Source organism: Nannospalax galili, unplaced genomic scaffold (genome assembly GCF_000622305.1).
Source record: "Nannospalax galili isolate Female #2095 unplaced genomic scaffold, S.galili_v1.0 scaffold530, whole genome shotgun sequence".
Taxonomy (NCBI): domain Eukaryota; kingdom Metazoa; phylum Chordata; class Mammalia; order Rodentia; family Spalacidae; genus Nannospalax; species Nannospalax galili.
In genome coordinates, this window is record NW_008328331.1 from 1335783 (window position 1) to 1354988 (window position 19206).

A 19206-nucleotide genomic window follows, 5' to 3' on the forward strand; every position below is an offset into this window, starting at 1 on the left:
GGGAGGATGAGGGGGCAGCCCTTTGAAACCTCTCCAGGAAGCTGACTGTGGCCCCTGTCACCTGCACAGCACCGGAGGCCCATAAAGCCACCTCTGACAGCTTTACAGAGCTTAGCATAAGCTTGCAGGAGAGGCCACCACGGCGACAACTGGGAGGGTGGAGAAGCCCTACATCCTAGGCTTCCAGGCTGACCTCTGGGGTCACTGTGCTTCAGTGTGGGATCCCAGGGAGGTTGTGACCATCAAGAAAGTGCTGCACAGCAGTCATCAAACCTGGGGGAGACCAGGGCTCCCAGAATCCCCAATCACCTGCTTTTCTGAGAGCTGAGGGCAGAGAGGCTGGCAGGAAGTGGCCTCAGGAGCAGACCCCTCAGGGTTCACCTTCAGCTCTGTGGGTAGCAATTATCAGAGCCAGAGCTCGGCTTATATAGTGTCTTCATACTACTGCTTTCTTTCCACCAACATCCACTCTAGGGATGGGGAAGCCAAGGCTCTCAGGATGACTTGCCTGGGCTTACAGGCTAGGAAGTGTCAGAGCTAGGATTCCTCCCATCCTGGGCTCCTCACTACAGGTCCTACCTAGTCTCTGGAGCCTGGCCCAGGCTAGAAGGCAGCAAGGATGGAGACTGCCACCTGGTGGTTCCATGTGCAACTGCAGTTTTAAGCAGCAACACATCTGAGGTTACCTGGGTGACTGACCAGGACACCTTACAAGGGGTTGATGGGTGAGGATGTGCTTGAGCTTCTTTGAATGCAGCTCTCACATCTTTCCTGGGGCTTCTAGGTTTGGTTTCCCCATTAAAGAACTCCTCAGCATTGTTACTGCCTCCCGGTCAGGGTTGTGGCCATCCAAACGGCCCTCATGGTCCAGCCTCTGAATCTGTCCCTGGCATTTCTTTCCTTTGTTAATAGCTCCTGGCTCAGCTATCCCTTCCCCATGCCTTCACCTCTCTGAGTGGGTCTCCTGTTGGACATCTTTCCATACATGCTCATGGTGGAGCCTCCGGGTCTGTGTAAATCCCATCATGCTCCTCAATTTAAGCCCTTCTGCCCCTGTCCCAGGTCATACTTTCATAGCAGCCCAGCAGCCGGACTTGCTGGCAGCTCAGGTGGGGTGGGGTGGAGCAGTGTCCCTCTGCTCCTGCTCCAGGCCAGGTCTGAGCCTTGGTGCCCCTACTTGACTAGGTAACCTTGGGCTTTGGGGAGCCTTCTAAGAGTTCCTGAGGCCAGGCCACTCATTTTTCAGGTGCCATTCCCAGAAGCTGGCCTGGCTCTGGACAGTGGCACTTGGTAAGTGGTTACTTCCAGCAGGTGAGGTAGCAGCTGGGGCCTATAGGGACATTGGTGGGTGGTGCTCAAGATAGCCTCAGGACTCTGCAGTAGGGACAGTGGCCTACTGTTCAGGCAAGAAGACTGGAGAGCCATAGGAGACCAATCTGGGAGTAGCCAATGACTGCTGCACAGCTGGACAGGGACAGGACCCGAGATGAGTGGGACTCTGCCCCAGAGCAGTGGCTCCATACAGTGGGTGGACTGTGGCTAGTGCAGGCAGGCAGAGCTGGAGATTGAGAGACCCACAGCTCACAGTGTGTCTTCACTTCCTGCCCCAGTCCTGGCCTGCTGACCTCATGGAAAGCTACTGGCTGGGTTAGGCCTGGCCTGGGAACAAGCATCCTAGAAGAGACATAGGCCACACTTCCCTCTGTTCCTTTGGCAAAGTAGCATCACCTATCCCAACACTCCTTTGCCAAGAGCAGTAGGGCAGTGCAGAGTTCCTACTATGGCCACAGAGCAGATGCTGCTGGTGGGTCTGACTGTTCCAAGTCATGCCACCTGCAAAGTCCTGACACTACTCTCTCTCCTGACACACTAATTCTGAGCCTGCTGTCTCTTGCTACCTCACCTCCAATAGTCTTTCCTCCTCAGTCAGTGGGGCCTGCTACAGATGGAAGCTCATCACACTCTCCCCTGCCCCAAACCCTCCATGGCTCCCTATGACCCTGAAATATAACCCCAGCTGTCCATCAGGCCTTCTGCCATGAGGACCCTCCTCTTTCTGACTGTGACCCAGGCCTAGCCCTTTGCTTCTGCTACTCTAGCCACCTGGTTTCTGGGTTCTTACACAGCTCAGGGCATCCCACCACAGGGCCTTGTACTGCTGCCTCCTCTACATGGAAGTCTCCCCTGGAGACCAGGAGGAGCCCCTCCCTGATCAGAGACCCTAGTGACCTTCTCTGACCACCCTTCTGATGTACATACTTCCTTGTTTTCTGTCCCTGCAGGGCAGTGACTTTCTCCTCTTCAGTGTTATTTCCTAGCTCCCAGCCATCCTGGACCAGCTCAGAAGCCAACACCCTGCCAGGGTGAGCCAGCAGGGGCTGACGCCATCACCTCCAATCTTATTCTGCCATACCATGACTGAGGAGATACTGTGCACATCACCAGTCAGATAGTTCCCAGTCCAGCCACCCTGCTTTGATGCTAGACTCTGTTCTGAATAAGTTGTGCTCTCCTCCTGGCTGAGTAAATACAACATTCTGCTTTAAGTATATTGATTCATTCTTGCAATGATCTATTTTACATGTGAGGAAAGAGATTCAGGGAGATAAAGTGACTGGCTCAAGGCTGCACAGCCACAAAGTGCCAGCACCAGAATTAGAATGGCCTGGCCTTAGGGCCTGCCTGCTCAACAATACTGCCATAGATTGGGACCTTGTTGGGAGCACCCTAGTGCTCTCCATACCCCATCAACCATCCTTCCTCCTCTAGCCAAAAAGATCTCACAACTTCCTTGCTGCTCAAGTGAAGAGGTCAGGACCTCTTGAGCTGCCATCTGAGGCTATGCCAGGCTACCTATAGCACTTCCCCACACTCTTCAGGGCCCAGACCACTGCCGGCTTTTGGCCCTTCACCTGGTAAGTGGCCTTGCCCCCCTCATGCCTGCCATGGAGCTCACTTCACAGAGATGGAGAACTCGCCAGGGGAACTCTCACTCTCCCTGATCAGGAATGCTCCCAGGTGGTTCCTCTTCATCAGAATCTCTTCTGCCAGCTGCCGAGAAATCCTGCCTGAATACCACCTGTTGAGAGAGGTGTCTGTCAGCATGGCAGCTGCATGTGTGATGGGCATTCAGCATGCTCATTCTCTCTCACAGCAGCCCCAGGCTGTGGGAGGTGGTGATGTGCCATTTTACACATGGGGAAACTGAGGCACAGGGAAGCAAATCAAGGTGCCAGAGGTTATACAGCAGAGGCAAGCAGAAGCTAGTATGGCCAGGAAAACCCACACCTGCAGTAAACAGGGAGGATTTTTTTTCTTATTTTTACATAAAAAATTATTGTGGGGCTGGAAAGATGGCTCAGTGGTTAAGAGCATTGGCTGCTTTTGCAGAGGACCTAGGTTCAATTCCTAGCAGTCACATGGTGGCTAACAATGGTCTCAACTCCTGTTCGAGGAGATCTGATGCTCTTTTCTGTCCTCTGTGGGCATTGTGCAACACAGGTGCACTTACACACATGCATGCAATACAGTCGTGCACATAAAATAAAAATAATAAATTTTTTTTTTAGGTCTTACTATGCAACTCAAGTTGGCCTCAAACTTGCTATCCTCCTGCCTCAGCCACTATAGTAGCTGATATTATAGGCAGGCACCACTAGTCTTGAGTGTTTTGAGGAGCAATAGAAAAATGGACTGAAGCAATGGCCTGTGTACAACAGGGCATGTTTGTCTCTCCACCACCTGAAAACACAGCTGAAGATGGCTATGGGGATCCAGGACAGGGCCTCCCAGATTCAGACCCCGCCTAGGACATTACCGTTTCCTGTGGGCAGGGACAGCCTGGAGTGAGGCTATCTCTCATAGCAGGGGGTGAGCAGGCACCCACCACAGAGGGCCAGGAGAGACCTAATACCTCCTGAGTCTGTGCATGTCTAGACCAAGCCTTGGCTTAGAACTCTTTGTCATTCACATGAGCAAGCTGAGGCCCAGGGTAGAGATCTCCCAGTAGACTGTGATCCCTCCTTCCTCCAGCACAGCTTTCTGTGCCAGCCTGAGCTGCTTGGCATGGTGGTGGTAGAGGGTGGGGCCCTTCCTGCTGTCCCATGATGGGGCTGGGTTCCTGCATCCCTCAGGAGCCATGTCTACAGGAACCGTCTTGAGCAATGGTGATGGGTGATGATTGAGAGCAGGAGGGTTCTTTAGGCAATTCATGGACAATTCGAATTCACATCTGCTGCTGCTCTAGGCAGCGGGCCACGACAGTCTGGTTGCTCCTTCTTTTTCATCCCTACCCCCACCCAACACCATTTCTAGGGGGCATTTCTAGGGTCACTGTAGTCAGTGGAGGGGCTTGAAGGACGGGGAGCACCTCCTAGAGCCCCAAAGCTCAGCTTTTATTACTCCGTCTCTGACTGCCTCATGCTGCCCCCTGTACTGATGTGGAGACTGAGGCACAGAAAGAGCCAGGGTTTCCTGAGAGGCAGCTGCACAGCAACTCAGAGGTTCATCCTCCCCACAACTGCTCCCATAGGTTTCTTGCTCCTCCCTGCTGACCTGTGCTGGCCCTCAATCCTCTGGCAGCAATCCCAGCCTTGCTCTTGCCTGCTGTGTGACCCTGGACAAGCTACTCAGTCTCTCTGTGCCTCTGCTGGTCTGTAAGATGGTACTAATAGTCTCCACCTGGGAGGGTGGTTGAGCGGTTGTATGAACAGCTGTCTGCAGGTACTTCCAGCTGCCATTGTGATAACAAGCTCATCCTCTACCTCCCACACACCTCTCTGCTGGGCCTGTCTTTGCCTTCCCTGGCAAACTTCTAATCTAACCTCTAGGCCCTGGGGCCCATGCTCTTCCTGTGGATCTCTCCCTGCCCCTACAGTCACTTCCCTGCCTTCCAACCCCACTCTGAGAGTACAGATTCTGCAGATAATCTCTGGTGCAGAGGCAGGGACCACTCTGGGGCTCAGGGAAGGAGTGGTTATAGGCAGAGAAGCCTCTGGGACCACAGCCCTCCTTGTCTCCACTCCCAGCACCTTCACACCCAAAAAGGGGACATCCCCTACAGCTATTCTGAGCCAGAGCAGGGCCTAAGTTTACCAAGGTGAGCTAACTCCCGGGAGAGCCCCTGTGAGCTAGCCAGGGCCTGACCTTTCCCCTGCTTGGTGCAGGCACAGGTAGCCAGAGCTGCACCCCATCCCCACCCGCCTACCTGGGCCATCAGAGGCTTTGGCTCCTTGGCTTGAGTCTCTTGCTGGTCCCTCCTCCCTGTTGTCCTCCCCTGACAGCCTGATCCAACACCTCAGCCGTGGCTCAGGGCTACTCAGCAGTTCAGACACTGTACCCTTCTAGCCTTTGCTCAAGGCCATCCCTGAGTCCATCCAGTGGCTGCGGCCTTGACTCAAGAAAGCCTTAAACCCCACCAGGCTCTTCCCCAGGCTGCATGCTGTGTCTCTTTCTCTATGTTCCTCTTCTGCCCCTGGGTAGGGGTGCATTCTGGCAGGAAGGCCTGGAGCCCAGCAGTGTCTGGGGATGAGTACCCCAAACAAGGCCACGCTCAGCACAGGAAGCCGGAGGTGGCAGCGGCTTTGGAAACAAGCAAAGAAAGACAAAGAGGAAATACTCTTTGGGCCCCCACCCTGCTCGGCAGTGGCACAGCTCCCAACTACCTGTTTCTACCCCTGACTGAGCCCCTCTCAGAATCCCCCCACCCACTCTTCTGGCCCAGGCACCTGAGACTTTTCCTGCCTGTCCTGGGGTACAAGGGAGAACAATGAGGTTATCCTCATTGTTCTCCCTTGACTCATCCTGGACTCTTCCCTCTCCCACTTGCCCCTGAAAATGCCAAAAGCCAGTCTTTTTCTATAATCAACATCTATATGTCCCTTAAGTCCTCACTTATTGCTACCCCTCTGAGAGTTCTTCCCTGGTTAGGTGCCTCAAGACTAATTGCCTTTTCATATAGTTAGTACTTTTTGTGACCTGTATCTCCTAAGAACAGACTGTTCTGACCCCTCTGTCTCAACACTGGGTCCCCTGGAGCTGGGCCCAAGGTTTGGTGGGTGACTGAGCAATGGCTCAACTGTCATTTAAGATATTTCTCATTGTTTTTCATGAACTTCTTAGCTGCCCAGCCATTCTCAGAGCAGCAGCGTTGGGTGTCACCTGCTAAGGACCTAACCACAGAGTTCCAGGTCCCAGCCCACCACTTGACTCCCAGCCCACCCTAGTCTGAGACTGGTCAGCCAGTGTCCAGTTGTCCCAGAGCATGCTGTGCTCAGAGCTATCCCAGCTTGGTTTTGGCAGGCCAGGTAGGGATGCACCACCTCCAGGGTGGGTATGGGTGTGGTGGCTGTAGTGACTACTCACGGGTGGGGTTTTACACGGATGTAGTTCTTGGGAACAAAGCCCTCTGCCCCTCGGAGCTCAGCTTTGTACCAGTTCTGGTCATCTTCCATGTTCAGGATCTGTAGGCAGGAGAGATACTCAGTCACTCCTGAAGTTGAAGTCCCTGTAGCAGCTCCCAGGACATTCACAGAGGGCAGAAGCCTGCATGGGGACCTGCGGCTTGCCCACTGGCAGAGGAGGGGCCTATCTACAGGAGGCCCATGCCTCCTGGTGGGACAGTGGGGAGCCCGGCCAGGTTTGGGGTTAGGGTGTGGAGCACTGGAGCCGACTTAATGCTCTGCCCTCCAGACCTCTAGGGCACCTGGAGGGCCTCAGGGTAGGGTCAGACTTGTGTACCTTAGGTACCTCAGGAGCCCACAGCAGCCAATTGCTGCACACTGAGACTTGAGGTAAAGTCAGGGGCTCTGGGGGGTAGAAGAGCCAGAGAGCTCCAGCCCAAGTGACTGGTGACTGGTGGCCACCTCAGGTCATGTACAATTTAGTGCACTGTACAGTCTGTGCTTGGGGTGATAGTGGATGGTCAGGAATAGAGGAACAGATAAAAGGGGCTGTGAGCTAAGAAGGCCAGTTCTTAGGCTCTGGTCCAGTTTCTTGGGCCCCACAGACAACCTCCAGGCCCACAAGGCCCCATCACCCCCAATGGACTAGCCAGAAATGAGTAGGGAGTCACTGGATAAGTCACAAGGGGCAGAAAGCCTGGGTACACTTGCCATGTGTCACCCCAGCTCTCAAGCAACCGAAAGTGACATCACCAAGTGCTGTTTTACAAATAGGCTCAGAGGAGTGAACTTGGCAGATCACACACAGCATAAACTTAGCCCCCAGGGTTGATCTGGGGCTCTGGCTATGGGGCAAGGGAGGGTGCTCATGGACTGTGGCCTGTCAGCTTTCACCCCACCCTATCTTCACTATATCCCTGGAGCCAAGCCTGAGCCTCCTCTGTGGTCTGGAGCAAGTTGCAGTGCTGGCTCCCTCTCACGATGGCAGATACATAGGCACAAACTTCCTAGTGTGAGTGGCAGGAGAAGTGCCCAGGGAGCTGGGTTTGCTCTTCAGCCCAGGCCTGAGCCTCTCCCAGATGGCACCAGAGCCAGGCTGTGTTCTTTCTTCCTGCCTGGCCTGAAAAAAGTCAGTAGTCCCGAACAGACGGAAGCAGATGGCTGGCTCAGGACCACTTTCACTCAAAACGAAACAATTTCTCCTGCTCAGTAAGGATGTGGCCAGGGCTTGAAGAAGACAGCCTGGCTAGGGATGGAGATCACCAGCTGGTTTTGCTGTCTCTGGGGCCTTGGCTTCCACATCTATAAGAATGCGCATGGGACTGGAGAGATGGTTCAGTGGTTAAGAGTACTGGCTGCTCTTGCAGAGGACCTGGATTTGGTTCCCAGCACCCACATGGCAGCTAACAACCATCCATAACTCCAGTTCCAGGGGAATCCGATGCTCTCTTCTGACCTCCCTGGGCATTGCACAACATGGGTGTACTTACATACATGCAGGCAGTATACGCATACACATGAATTTTTAAAAAAAAAATTAGAATGGGCACAGTTGTGGCCAACACCTTGTAGTGTCTCAGGCTGCAGCACCTGTGAGGTGACTATGTGCTACTCCCTGTTGTGTGCTGTACTGTTTCCCACCATCCCTCCTCAGAGACCAGGGATGTTCCCAGGTCCACCTCAATGAATTCTTATTGTTGACATTAACCAAGCTACCAGGCCTTTGGAGTTGTGGGATTTCCCCAGAGACTGAACTCTGGGAGAGTACTCCTCCCCAAGCTAAGCTCAGAGCCTGTGTGTTCCACTGCCTGCCCTGCTGGCTCCCCCGTGGCCTTTCTACTGTCCCCAGACGCAGTCACTAGCAGTTCCCTACTGAGCTCCTACCGGGTGTAGCTAGAGCGCTAAGCCCTGGTGTATCAGAGGACAGGAGCCTGTGACCCAGAGACTATAAAGAAGGAAACAGAGACAGTAGCTTCATGTAGGGAGAGTGCTGTGGAAATCACTCCATAGGGATGTCTGCTGGAGCTGAGAGCCTGCCAAGGGGCACATGGGGTCGGCAAAAAAAAAAAAAAAAAAAAAAAAAAAAAAAAAAAGTCCTCTCTGCAGTGTGTATCAAGCCCTGAATTTATAAGAGGGGATCAGTCAGTTTGGTGACTTATGCCTGTCATTCCAGCACTTAGGAGGCTGAGGAAGGAGGATCACAGACTTCTAGGCCTATTTGGGCTATGTAATAAGACCCTGTCTCAAGGACTCTGTCTCTTCACTCAGCAAGAAAAGAAAAAATAAACGATGGTGAGAAGATTGGGGGAACAGTGGCCAAGGTAGAGTGAACAGCCAGAGAGCAGAGGCTCATCTCTGGCCCCTGAAAAGGAGGCTAGTGTGTCCAGCTGCAGACTGGCACAACAGGTGCTGAGGAGTACTACACTCGTCCATGATGGGGAAGGAGGTCTAAACTGAAAGAGAGGAACTTGAGGGCAGGGAGAGACACTCAGATTTGAGGCAGTCATTGATAGGTAAAAATGTTGGAGAGAGAGCGTGCGGATGGAGGAGGCAGCGAGGCACAGATAGAATTCTCAGTGGGATACAGCTTTATTTCGCACGGGACACATTTCCCTCGGGGAAGGGAAAGATGTCAGGGAAGGGAAGGGAAAGATGTCAGGGAAGGGAAGGGAAAGATGTCAGGCAGGGAAGGGAAAGATGTCAGCCCACGGGCTGTAAGCTGGGACTTTATATATGGGGGCTTTAGGGTGTAGAAGGCGGGAATGTTTGGGGGAGAAATCAGGGAGGGGGAAGCAGGAAAAGCAGGTAGGATTAGGGTCTGGAAGTGTTTACTTTTTCCCTCTTAAGATAAGAGAAAAGCTGTTGTGATAAACAACTTCTAAAATCTCTGGTTAACAGGTAGAATCTGCTTATCTTTGGAGATCAGAGGAAAGGCAGGCTGCTTCTCAGCAGAGTTTGTTTCCCTTGACTTCGAAGGTCAAGGCGCTTATCAGCTCAGTTCCCTTTTTTGGGCTCCAAAGTCTGTAGGTCCCTGTTGGGGAGGGGGGAAGCTGCTGCTGTTTGGAACCCTAACAGTCATGTAGAGTCCAGAGCTGCCAGGGCCCTTGGATACAGAGAGAGAGAGAGGCCTGTGCCATTGGCCTTCCAGGGTGATGTGAGCCTGGGTCAGGGCCAGCTTCTCATGGGGGGAGATTGGGCATGTGTGTGTGTGTGTGTGTGTGTGTGTGTGTATGACAGAGAGAGAGAGAGAGAGAGAGAGAGAGAGAGAGAGAGAGAACTACATACTCTTCCTCCAGCAGACAGTGGTGGGGTATTTTCTACCCAGAGCACCTGCCTGCCAAAGAGGGGGCTTCATCCTAAGCAAGGGCTGGCTGCTCAGGGTCATGTGTCCAAAGTGAGCCTCTGGGCTATGGGGTTTTTACCTAGACCTTCTGAGCAACACCTGAAGAGGAGGCACTAGCCTCTTGGTGCCACATGGCATGGCCTATCGACATCCACTGGAGCCCAGCGAGGGAGGGGCTGGCCACCTGTACACACTGTAGCCCTGGCCAGAGAAAAATTAGAGGTAGAAAGCAGAGAGAAATGGAGATAGAAAGCAGGCAGGGACTAGAGAGAGAGAGAGGCCTGAAGAGATACTTTAGGATAAACTTCAAAGGAATGTCAAAAGTCTCAGCATCAAGATAATAATATTTAATGCACCATATTAACAAACAGAGATGAACAGTCAAGTCTAGATGTGCAGTACTAAGTACTAACGTGTTAATCCTGGTCCGTTATAACTAGCACACTATGTTAGGGTTAAGCATTAACTCAGGGCAGGAAGCTGGTTGCTGACTGGTCAGTGAGAATCTGTCTACTGTCTTTTCAATTTTCCTGCTATCTAAAACTGGTATAAAATACAGTCAATTAAAATCAATATAAAAATTCTATCAAAATTATTAAGTAAATGGTTGAAGGAGTGGCCAGAGCAAAGACCCTGAAGTGGGACCTAACAGTAGAGTGCTTGCCTAGTATGTACAAAGTCCTGGTTCATCTGAGCACAGTAGGGAAAAAAAGAAAAAAAAAACAACAAAATTGGGTCTGTGGTAGCATGGGAGGTAGAGGCAGGAAAATTGCTGTAAGTTTGAAGTCAGCCTGGGCTACATAGTGAGTTCAAGGCCAACCTGGAAGATCTTGTCTCAAAAATAAGAAAGAGAGCCAGGGAGGTTGCTCAGTGAGTGATTTTTTTAAAATAGTTTATTATTTTTATTTTACATGTATGAGTGTATTGCCTACATGTATGTGAGTGTACCTGTGTCATGCAATGCCGTGCTGTGCAATGCCGCAGAGGTCAGAAGAGGGCTTCAGATTCCCCTGGAACTGGTGTTAAGGATGGTTCATAGCCGCCATGTGGGTGCTGGAAATTGAACCCCAGTCCTCTGCAAGAGCAGTCAGTGCTCTTAACCAATGAGCCATCTCTCCAGCCCCCTGTGAGTAATTTTTAAAAATCAAGAAAGAATGTCAGGTGTAGTAGTGCATACCTTTAATCCCAGCACTCAGGAGGCGGAGGCAGAGGCAGGCAGATCTCTGTGAGATTGAGGCCAGCGAGTTCCAGGCCACCTGGGGCTACTGGGAGACGCTGTCTCAAAAAGACCAAAAAAAAAAAAAAAGAAAAAGGAATCAAGAATGAAAACAAAAAGACAGAATGTGACCTTGTACTTGCACAGACCTGACAAGGAGGGCTTCAGCAAGCCTTGGACTCTGGCCCTGGAGGGAACTTAGGTGTGTTCTTGGATCGGGAGGATGGGTTTTGGGCCCCACCCTAATTCTGCTGGCCCTGAGTCCTTACACAGAGTGTTGAGGCTTCATCTTCCATGCTCCACACTGTACTGTGAAGCACTTCCCTCACTGCATGGCTATACTGTGTAGGGAAGCATCTGTATACATTCGGTATAGCAACAATTCTTCCAAATATTTTCAGTTTCCGAGTTAGCCAGGTCCCTGGATACATAGCATGCACTCAGAGGGCAACTATGCAGCAGGGTAACCTGCTCACTGGCCAGGCGAGTGGCTCTTCCAAACAGTTTCCTGCATGAGAACCAGGGCATGGATGCCAGTGCCCAAACTACCCTCTACCAACAGCAACGTGGACAGTGCGTTTGCATTCTTTTACCACTGGGCATTCATCACTAAACAGCCTTCCAAAATAGCAATTTTAGGGGAGATCTAATATAATAACCTGTGCCTTAACAGCAATCTGGATGCTGCAATCTCAACTCTCCTATCTTTCTACAGTGGTTTTCCCATGACGCCATTGTAAAGTAATAAAGTAATGCCAAGTAAAACATAGGTTTTACTTTTTTTTTTTCTTTCGTTGGCACTGGTGATGGAACCCAAGGCTTTGTGCTTAACAGGTAATCCTTCTACAGTAAGCCACACCCTAGGACCCTAGGCTGAGACAGGGTATCCAGCCTGGCCTGGAACGCAACCACTTACCTCTGCCTCCTGAATGGTGGAATTAAAGGTGTTTGGCATCCAGCCCTTTGTGTGTATGTGTGTTTTGAGACAGGGTCTCCCATAGCTCTAGCTGGCCTGAAACTCACTGTGGAGACCAGGCTGGCCTTGATCTCACAGAGATCTGCCTGCTCCTGCCTCCCAAGTGTTGGGATTAAAAGCATGTGCCACCATGTGCAGCAGCCTTTGTTTTTTGACACAGAATCTTGCTATACAGCTCAGGTTGATCTGGAACTTGCAACCCTCCTCTTCACCCTCGTGAGTATTAGGATCACAGGCTGTACCACTATGCCCAGCTGGGTTTACCTCTGTATCTAATTTGTGCTCTGTGTCTACCCCCAGAATGCCATGTGTCTAGAAGCAGCAACCCTGTTTGACCCTGGCTGTTTGCTTTCTGATAATTAGCTAGAGTCTGGAACTGGACCTAAGACGTGTCAGATGCCCCAGAGTCCTGGCCGATGGAAGGTCTCTTTGGTTATAAAGGGAATTTCTGGGTCATATAACAGATTATTTTATTTTTCATGTATTTATTTTGAGACAGAGACTCTCAGCACTGTCCAGGCGAACCTCTAGACTGAAGCAAGCCTCCTGCCTCAGCATCCCAAGTGCTGGGACTACAGGCACGTGCCACCAGGCCTAGTGACTATTTTTAAAGCTTTTTATATATTTCCCAGATGTCCACATAGATGATCATGTCACATCACCTATCTGATACCCCATGAAGAAACACAGACCTCCCTATACCCACAGCAACCTTGGAGGTTGTTTTTAAAATGCAGTGGCATAGGGTGTGGTGGCACAGGCCTTTAGTTCCAGTACTCTGGAGGTAGCGGCAGGCAGGTCTCTGTGAATTCAAGACCAGCCTGGTCCACATAGCAAGTTCCATGCCAGCCAGGATTGATTGATTGATTGATTGATTGATTGATTGATTAATTAATAATGCATATTGGGTGCGTGAACATTAAGCACTTACTATATATCACACAATTTTTGCTATTGAAGGGACTGGGTAGCTACCTGCTCAAATTGCTGCTTTGACAATTGTCCGTGTCCTTTGCCTGTTTTTCTGTTACCCTCTTTGTGATTTTTTTTTTTCCTGTGGATTCTTAAGAGCTCTTTATATATTATTGTCTTTTGGTCGTGAAGTTTTTCTTAGTAGGAGCTACCTGCTTGTCTCCTTACAGGCTCTGACCCCTCTCTTCTCTCTAACACACTTTTTTCTCAAATTCTTCAAAGTCCTGCTTCAGGCTTTTCCTCCAGAGAGCCTTTTCCAGAGCCTTTTCAGGCTGAGTCCTCTGTCTTCCCCAGACTCTTTGCACAGCTAGCTCTTTCTCTCTCCTTGGGTTTCAACTCATGGGTCACCTCTTTGGAGAAGCTGCCCTGACCTCCCTAACTAAAGCACCCCCACCCCATTATGGCCTTCCACCACCTTGGCCATCCCCCCCACCTTACTCCGTACCTGGCCAGGATTCAGTATTCCAGTGTTTGTCAAATGAATGAAGGGGAAGGCTAATTGCCCTTCACTCCTTAAACTTGAAACGACCCCTCTTCCCCTGCCACCAGTCTCCAAGGACAGTTTGAGCTGACATTCATCTGGCCAGCTTTCCTGTACCTCCTCCAAAGGCTCAGTGAAAGTCTATTGCACAGGCTGCTTCATCAGCCCGTTCTTCTCATAAGTAGATAGGCTTACCCTTTCCTCAGTAGACCCTTAGCAAAGTAGTTTCTCACTAATCTTTGGAGTCTGGGAAGGCAGAGTCTACCCGTCTTTTCAGTAATTACCTTAGGGACCCCACCAATCCACCTCATCCACTGGCCCCAGCCAGTGTAGAGATACGTCAGACTGCTCTCTAGACTAGATACCTTTAAACTAAACTTGGGTCCCCACAGTCTTCTGCCCCAGGCCTGAGCACAAATGAAACAGTATCACTCTGTTTTCCATTTTCCCCACACTGCTGACAAGCTTGTCCTTGGCACTTAAAGCCTAGCCCCATAACCTAGTAGGTTAGCATGTGTACTTATTGCCTAGACCATCTCACACCTGTACATGATTGGTTCTCTCTCCCTGCTACAACTCCTGCCAGGCACTATGGCCATCACATCAAATTTTCACAAGACCCCCAAGAAAGTATCACTAATAATTTCCCCATTTCCTAGATAGAGAAATTGAGGGGGTGGAGGTGGCTAAACCAAACCTGTCCCCGGCAGCTCAGACTACCTGGGCCCTGGTCCCAACCCCACCGCCCCTACTGGCCCACTCAGCCTGGCTCCAGCCCTCTATACCTTGAGGGTGTCCCCCTTGTTGAAGGCCAGCTCGTCACTCTCTGTGGCCTGGAAGCTGTACAGGGCCACAGACTCCATCCTACTGTCCCCGGGCTCCAGCCGCGGTCCCAGCAGCCACAGCTTCCTGCTTCCTCTGCAGTCGAGGAGGACCACTTCCTTTGTTTTGAGTGTGTTTGTTCTTTTGAAGCTGATCCGGAAACTGCCCTTGATGGGGGGAGAAACAGGAAGCAAAGACATGTCACTCATGTCACAGCGCAGGGAGGGTGTGCCCCCATGGAGCCCCTGTTGTGGAGGATGCAGATGTCTTGTTGCTGCCCTCTGTCTCAAGGAGGGTATGTTTCCTACTCCTGACAGTTCTGGAAATTCTCCAGCACCTGCCACATCAACTCTGAGTTCCCACTCACGTACCAGGCCCTTCCAACCACCTCCTCCCACCCACTCCATACAGCACCTACACATCCTCTCATCCCCTTCACTGTAAGCAAACCCTAGGTTCCAGTTGCTGCAGTGGGCATAGCCCACTTCCTCACATGCCACCCTTTAGATGCTTGGCCTCATTCTGTTCCTAGGAAACTCCTATTCACCCTGTGCTGGATAGCTTCAGTTGTCAGCTTGACATACCTGTGTTGAGGGAGCCTAAATTAGGGAATTGCCTCCATTGGACTGGCCTGTGGCCATGTCTGTGGGGTATTTTCTTGATTGTTGTGTGATGTGGCAGGCCCCAGCCCACTGTGGGTGGTGCCATTCCTGGGCAGGTGGTCCTGTATTGTATAAGAAAGCAGGTTGAGCTCATGCCAGGGGAGCAAGCCAGTAAGCAGTGTTCCTCCATGGCCTGTGCTCCAGCTCCTGCCTCCAGGTTCCTGCCCTGAGTTCCTTTCTTGGGCTCCCTCTGTGATGAAATGTGACCTGGGAGATATGAGCTAAATAAAACCTTTCCTCACCAAGTTGGTAACAACTGAAAAAAAACTAAAACAACCCATTCCTGGTTCAGGGACTGGAGAGATGGCTCAGTAGTTAAGAGCACTCACTGGCTACTCTTGCAGAGGATCGGGTTTGGTTCCCAGCACCCACATGGTGGCTAACAGCCGTCCAGTTCCAGGGGATCTGATGCCCTCTTCTGTCCTCCACAGGCATTGCATTACAGGTGCTCCTACATACATACAGGCAAAACAATCATAAAATAAAAATAAATGATTAAAAAAAAAAAAAACTGGCTCAGAAGGTAGTGCTTCTGCTTCAACACTGGTCACTGCCCAAGTTATATATAGCTTAAAGTCTAAAGGAATTACAATTAAATCTCTTTAGTGGGATTGTTAAGGGCCATCATATCTGTACAGGCAGCAGATTTGTGAGTACTGGAGGATAGAGAATACAGCCATACTGTTTGGAACCAGAGTTCTCCCCAGGAAGAGATTCAAACATAGAAGGACAGTGACAGAGAACCCTGTTCTACAGGATGGAAACTAGATGGATCCAGATGAAGCTAGATTTTTTTGTTTTTGTTTTTGTAAAGATGCTTTCCTAGGAGCTGGAGAGATGGCTCAGCTGTTAAGAGCACATGTTGCTCTTGTAGAGAACTCCAATTTGTTTCCCAGCATCCATGTCAGCTGGCTTACAATTGCCTCTACCGCCAGTGGATCTGATGCCCTCTTCTGGCCTCCACAGGCACTGCACTCACATGCACATACTCCACATAAACACACACACGTAAACATAATTTTGTTTGTTAACCTTAGTCTTTAATAGCTGAATAGCCCAATAAACATAATTTTAAATAAATCTTAAAGAGGAGGGGAGATGTTTAGGCTCAGTAGTTAAGAGCACTTGCTACTCTTGCAGACTACGTAAAATCAGTTCTCAGCACCCACATGGTGGCTCACAACCACTTGTAACGTTAGTTTCAGGGAATCTGATGCTCTCTTCTGACCTCTGTGGACATTGCAGGCATGTGGTGCATTTATATACATATAGGCAAAACAATCATACATATAAAATAAATTGAGAGAAGGGAGGGGGTTTCCTGTAGCTAGGCACAGTAGCAGAAGGCTGAGGCAGGAGGATCTTGATATCCAAGCCAGCCTGGGTTTACATAACAAAACCCTATCTAAAAAGGAAGCCGTCCTTCTTCCTGTGTGTGAGCACCAGCCCTTGGCCTCATGTTTTAGTCAGTGGTTATAATCATTACTGTCATTATCTCTGTGGTGCTCAGCTTGTCCCTTGTTTGAACTGTGGATCCCATTTAAGCTGGCTCCTTGTCCCCATATCCTCATAGTTTGGTGAACATGTCCTAGTTTTCTGGCCAGTGGTCAGTGTTTCAGAGACTGAAGGTGGGAAATGTCTATTCACACCCATACCATGTGTGAAATGAGCTGCATGGGAGGGGGGTGTCTTTCTTTTTAGAATTCCATTTTAGAATTGTATTATTATTTATTTATTTTTGAGACAGGGTCTCTACAGCCTTGGCTGGCCTGGAACTTGCTATGTAGATCAGGTTAGCTTCGAACTCATAGAGATCCTCCTGCCTCTGCTTCCCCAGTGCTGTTCATATATATATATATATGTGTGTGTGTGTGTGTCTATATATAGATACATATATACTCATATACATAAAGTAAAAATAAATCAATCAAAAAAATATATGTGTGTGTGTGTTTCGTTTGCATATATGTAAGTGCAAAGCCCACAGAAGCCAGAAGAGGGTGTCAGATCACTGGAATTGGAGTTACAGATGATTGGTAGCCGCCATGTGCTCTTGACCACTGAGCCATCTCTCCAGTCCCTCTTTTACATTTTTTTTTTTTTTTTTTGTCTTTTTGAGACAGGGTCTCCCTGTAGCCCCAGCTGTCCTGGAACTCACTATGTAGACCAGGCTGGCCTTGAACTCACAGAGATCTGCCTGCGCCTCTGCCTCCTGAGTGCTGGGATTAAAGGTGTGTGCCACCACGCCCAGCTACATTTTTAAAGAAAGTTTTAAATTTAATTTGTTTTTCAATCAGAATGCAAATGATTAGGTATCACAGTGACATTTTCAAAGTGTATTATAGCTGATTCTCCTCTCCCCTTGTCTCCCCCTTCCTTTCCCCTCCCCCAGTCTCCTTTCTGCCTTCATGTCACACGTGTCCTTTGCATTCACCCCCCCAGCACCACTTTTTACCATTTCTTGGTCTCCTTTCTAGTTTTTTAGGCCTTACTCACTTTTACATCCATTTTATATACATGTATACATTACCAACTAGGGTCCACATATGAGAGAGAACATGCAGCTTTGTCTCTGAGTTTGAGACATCTTGTCTAATATAATATTTTCCAATGCAAACATTTTCTGCAAATGTCAGTTTTATTTTTCTTTAGTGTTGAATAGAATTCCATTGTGTATATGTACCACATTTTCATTATCTGTTCATTTGTTAATAGACAGAAGGCTGATTCTATTTCCTAGCTATTGTGAATAGAGCAGCACTGAACACGGATGTGCAAGTATCCCTGTAGTAGGATACAGAGTCCTTTGGGTATCTGCCCAGGAGTCCCATAGCTGGGTCATATAGTAGCTCTATTTTTAATTTTTTGAGAAGCCTCCATAATGATTTCCATACTGGTTGTACTAGTTTACACTCACACCAGCTGTGAATATGGGTTTGTCTTTCCAGCATTTGTTGTCAGATTTCTTGGTAATAGTCGTTCTGACTGGGGTGAGGTGGAATCTCAAAGTAGTTTTAGTATGGCAAGGGATGTTGAACACTTTTCAAAAATGTTTGTGTTTCTTCTTTTGAGAACTATCTGTTCATTTCTTTATCCCATTTGTTGATTGTTCGTTTGGTGTTTTATGGTGTTTTATGTTTAATTTTGCAGTTCTATGTAAATTCTGGATATTAACCTGTTTGAAGTACAGCTGGCAAAGATTTTCTCCCCTTCTCTGGACTGTTTGTTCACTCTGCTGACAGCTACCTTTGCTCTGCACAAACCTTTTAATTTCATGTAATCTCATTTGTTCTTTCTTAAAAATATTTGATTTATTATTTTTATTTTATGTGTATGAGTGTTTTGCCTGCATGTTGTGCAATGCCTGCGGAGGTCAGAAGAGAGTGTTGGATCCCTTGGAACTGGAGTTACGGATGGTTGTCAGCTGCCATGTGGTTTCTGGGAACCAAACCCAGATCCTCTGCAAGAGCAGTCAGTGCTCTTAACCAGTGAGCCATCTCTCTAGCTGCTCCCCTTTAAAAAAAAATTTATTTATTCCATTTGTTTATTCTTGGCACTATTTCCTGTGCTTTTGGAGTCCTATTCAGAAAGTTCTACTTATACGTTATCTTGAAGTGGATTTTCTGTTTTCCTCTAGCAGATTCAGTGTTTAGGATTTAAATAAGGTCTTTGGTATATTTAAAATTGATCTTTGTGCAGATAAAATATATGAATCTGAGGTGTTTTTGTTTGTTTGGTTGGTTTTTGAGACAGTCTCCCTGTAGCCCTAGCTGGCCTGGAACTATGTAGACCAGGTTGGCCTCAGTCTCATAGAGCTCTGCCTGCCTTTGCCTCCTGAGTACTGTGATTAAACATGTGTGCCACCACAAAAATATATGAATCTGATTTCATTCTTCTGCAGGTGGATACCAGTTTTGCCAGCACCATTTATTGAACATGCTGTCTTCACATGACTTCTATATTCATTTCTATGCCCATCAACACAGTTGCATATGACAGATCAAAAGTCATGAACACAACCAAGTGTGAACTGTTGAATGGGTGGAGATATGGATGGTATAACATACTCCTACAGCTTTTCCAAAAGGTTTGTAAAAATGTGAGAAGACATACATTAATCTACATTTATAAAAAAATAAAAAGGACATATTGAAAAAAAATAGTTGAGGGGAAATCAAAGAAGGGGACAGCAGGGAGTGATGGTCTACTCTGGAGGCCCAAGTGACCCACCCAGGCCTCCTCCAGGGCCCCTACCTCTGCTCCCTGCCCTCAACCACCTGCCCCAGACTGGAGGTGGCAGGAAGTTATAAGGTTCCTCTTTCTGCTTGAGTTT

The 19206-nt window shown here is 49.1% G+C and overlaps 1 protein-coding gene across 1 annotated transcript in view; it reads right to left on the bottom strand.

Annotated features, from left to right (window-relative positions):
• Grap (GRB2 related adaptor protein) overlaps positions 1–14338 on the bottom strand; it is a 21047-nt gene extending 6709 nt beyond the window's left edge. The window contains exons 1-3 of the mRNA XM_008826271.1: positions 14175–14338; positions 6364–6461; positions 2957–3079 (exon numbers count right to left, since the gene is read on the bottom strand). Coding sequence (XP_008824493.1) covers positions 2957–3079; positions 6364–6461; positions 14175–14252 — 299 coding nt within the window. The 5' untranslated portion in view covers positions 14253–14338. The remainder of the gene's footprint in view (positions 1–2956; positions 3080–6363; positions 6462–14174) is intronic.
• Between the last annotated feature and the right edge of the window lie 4868 nt (positions 14339–19206).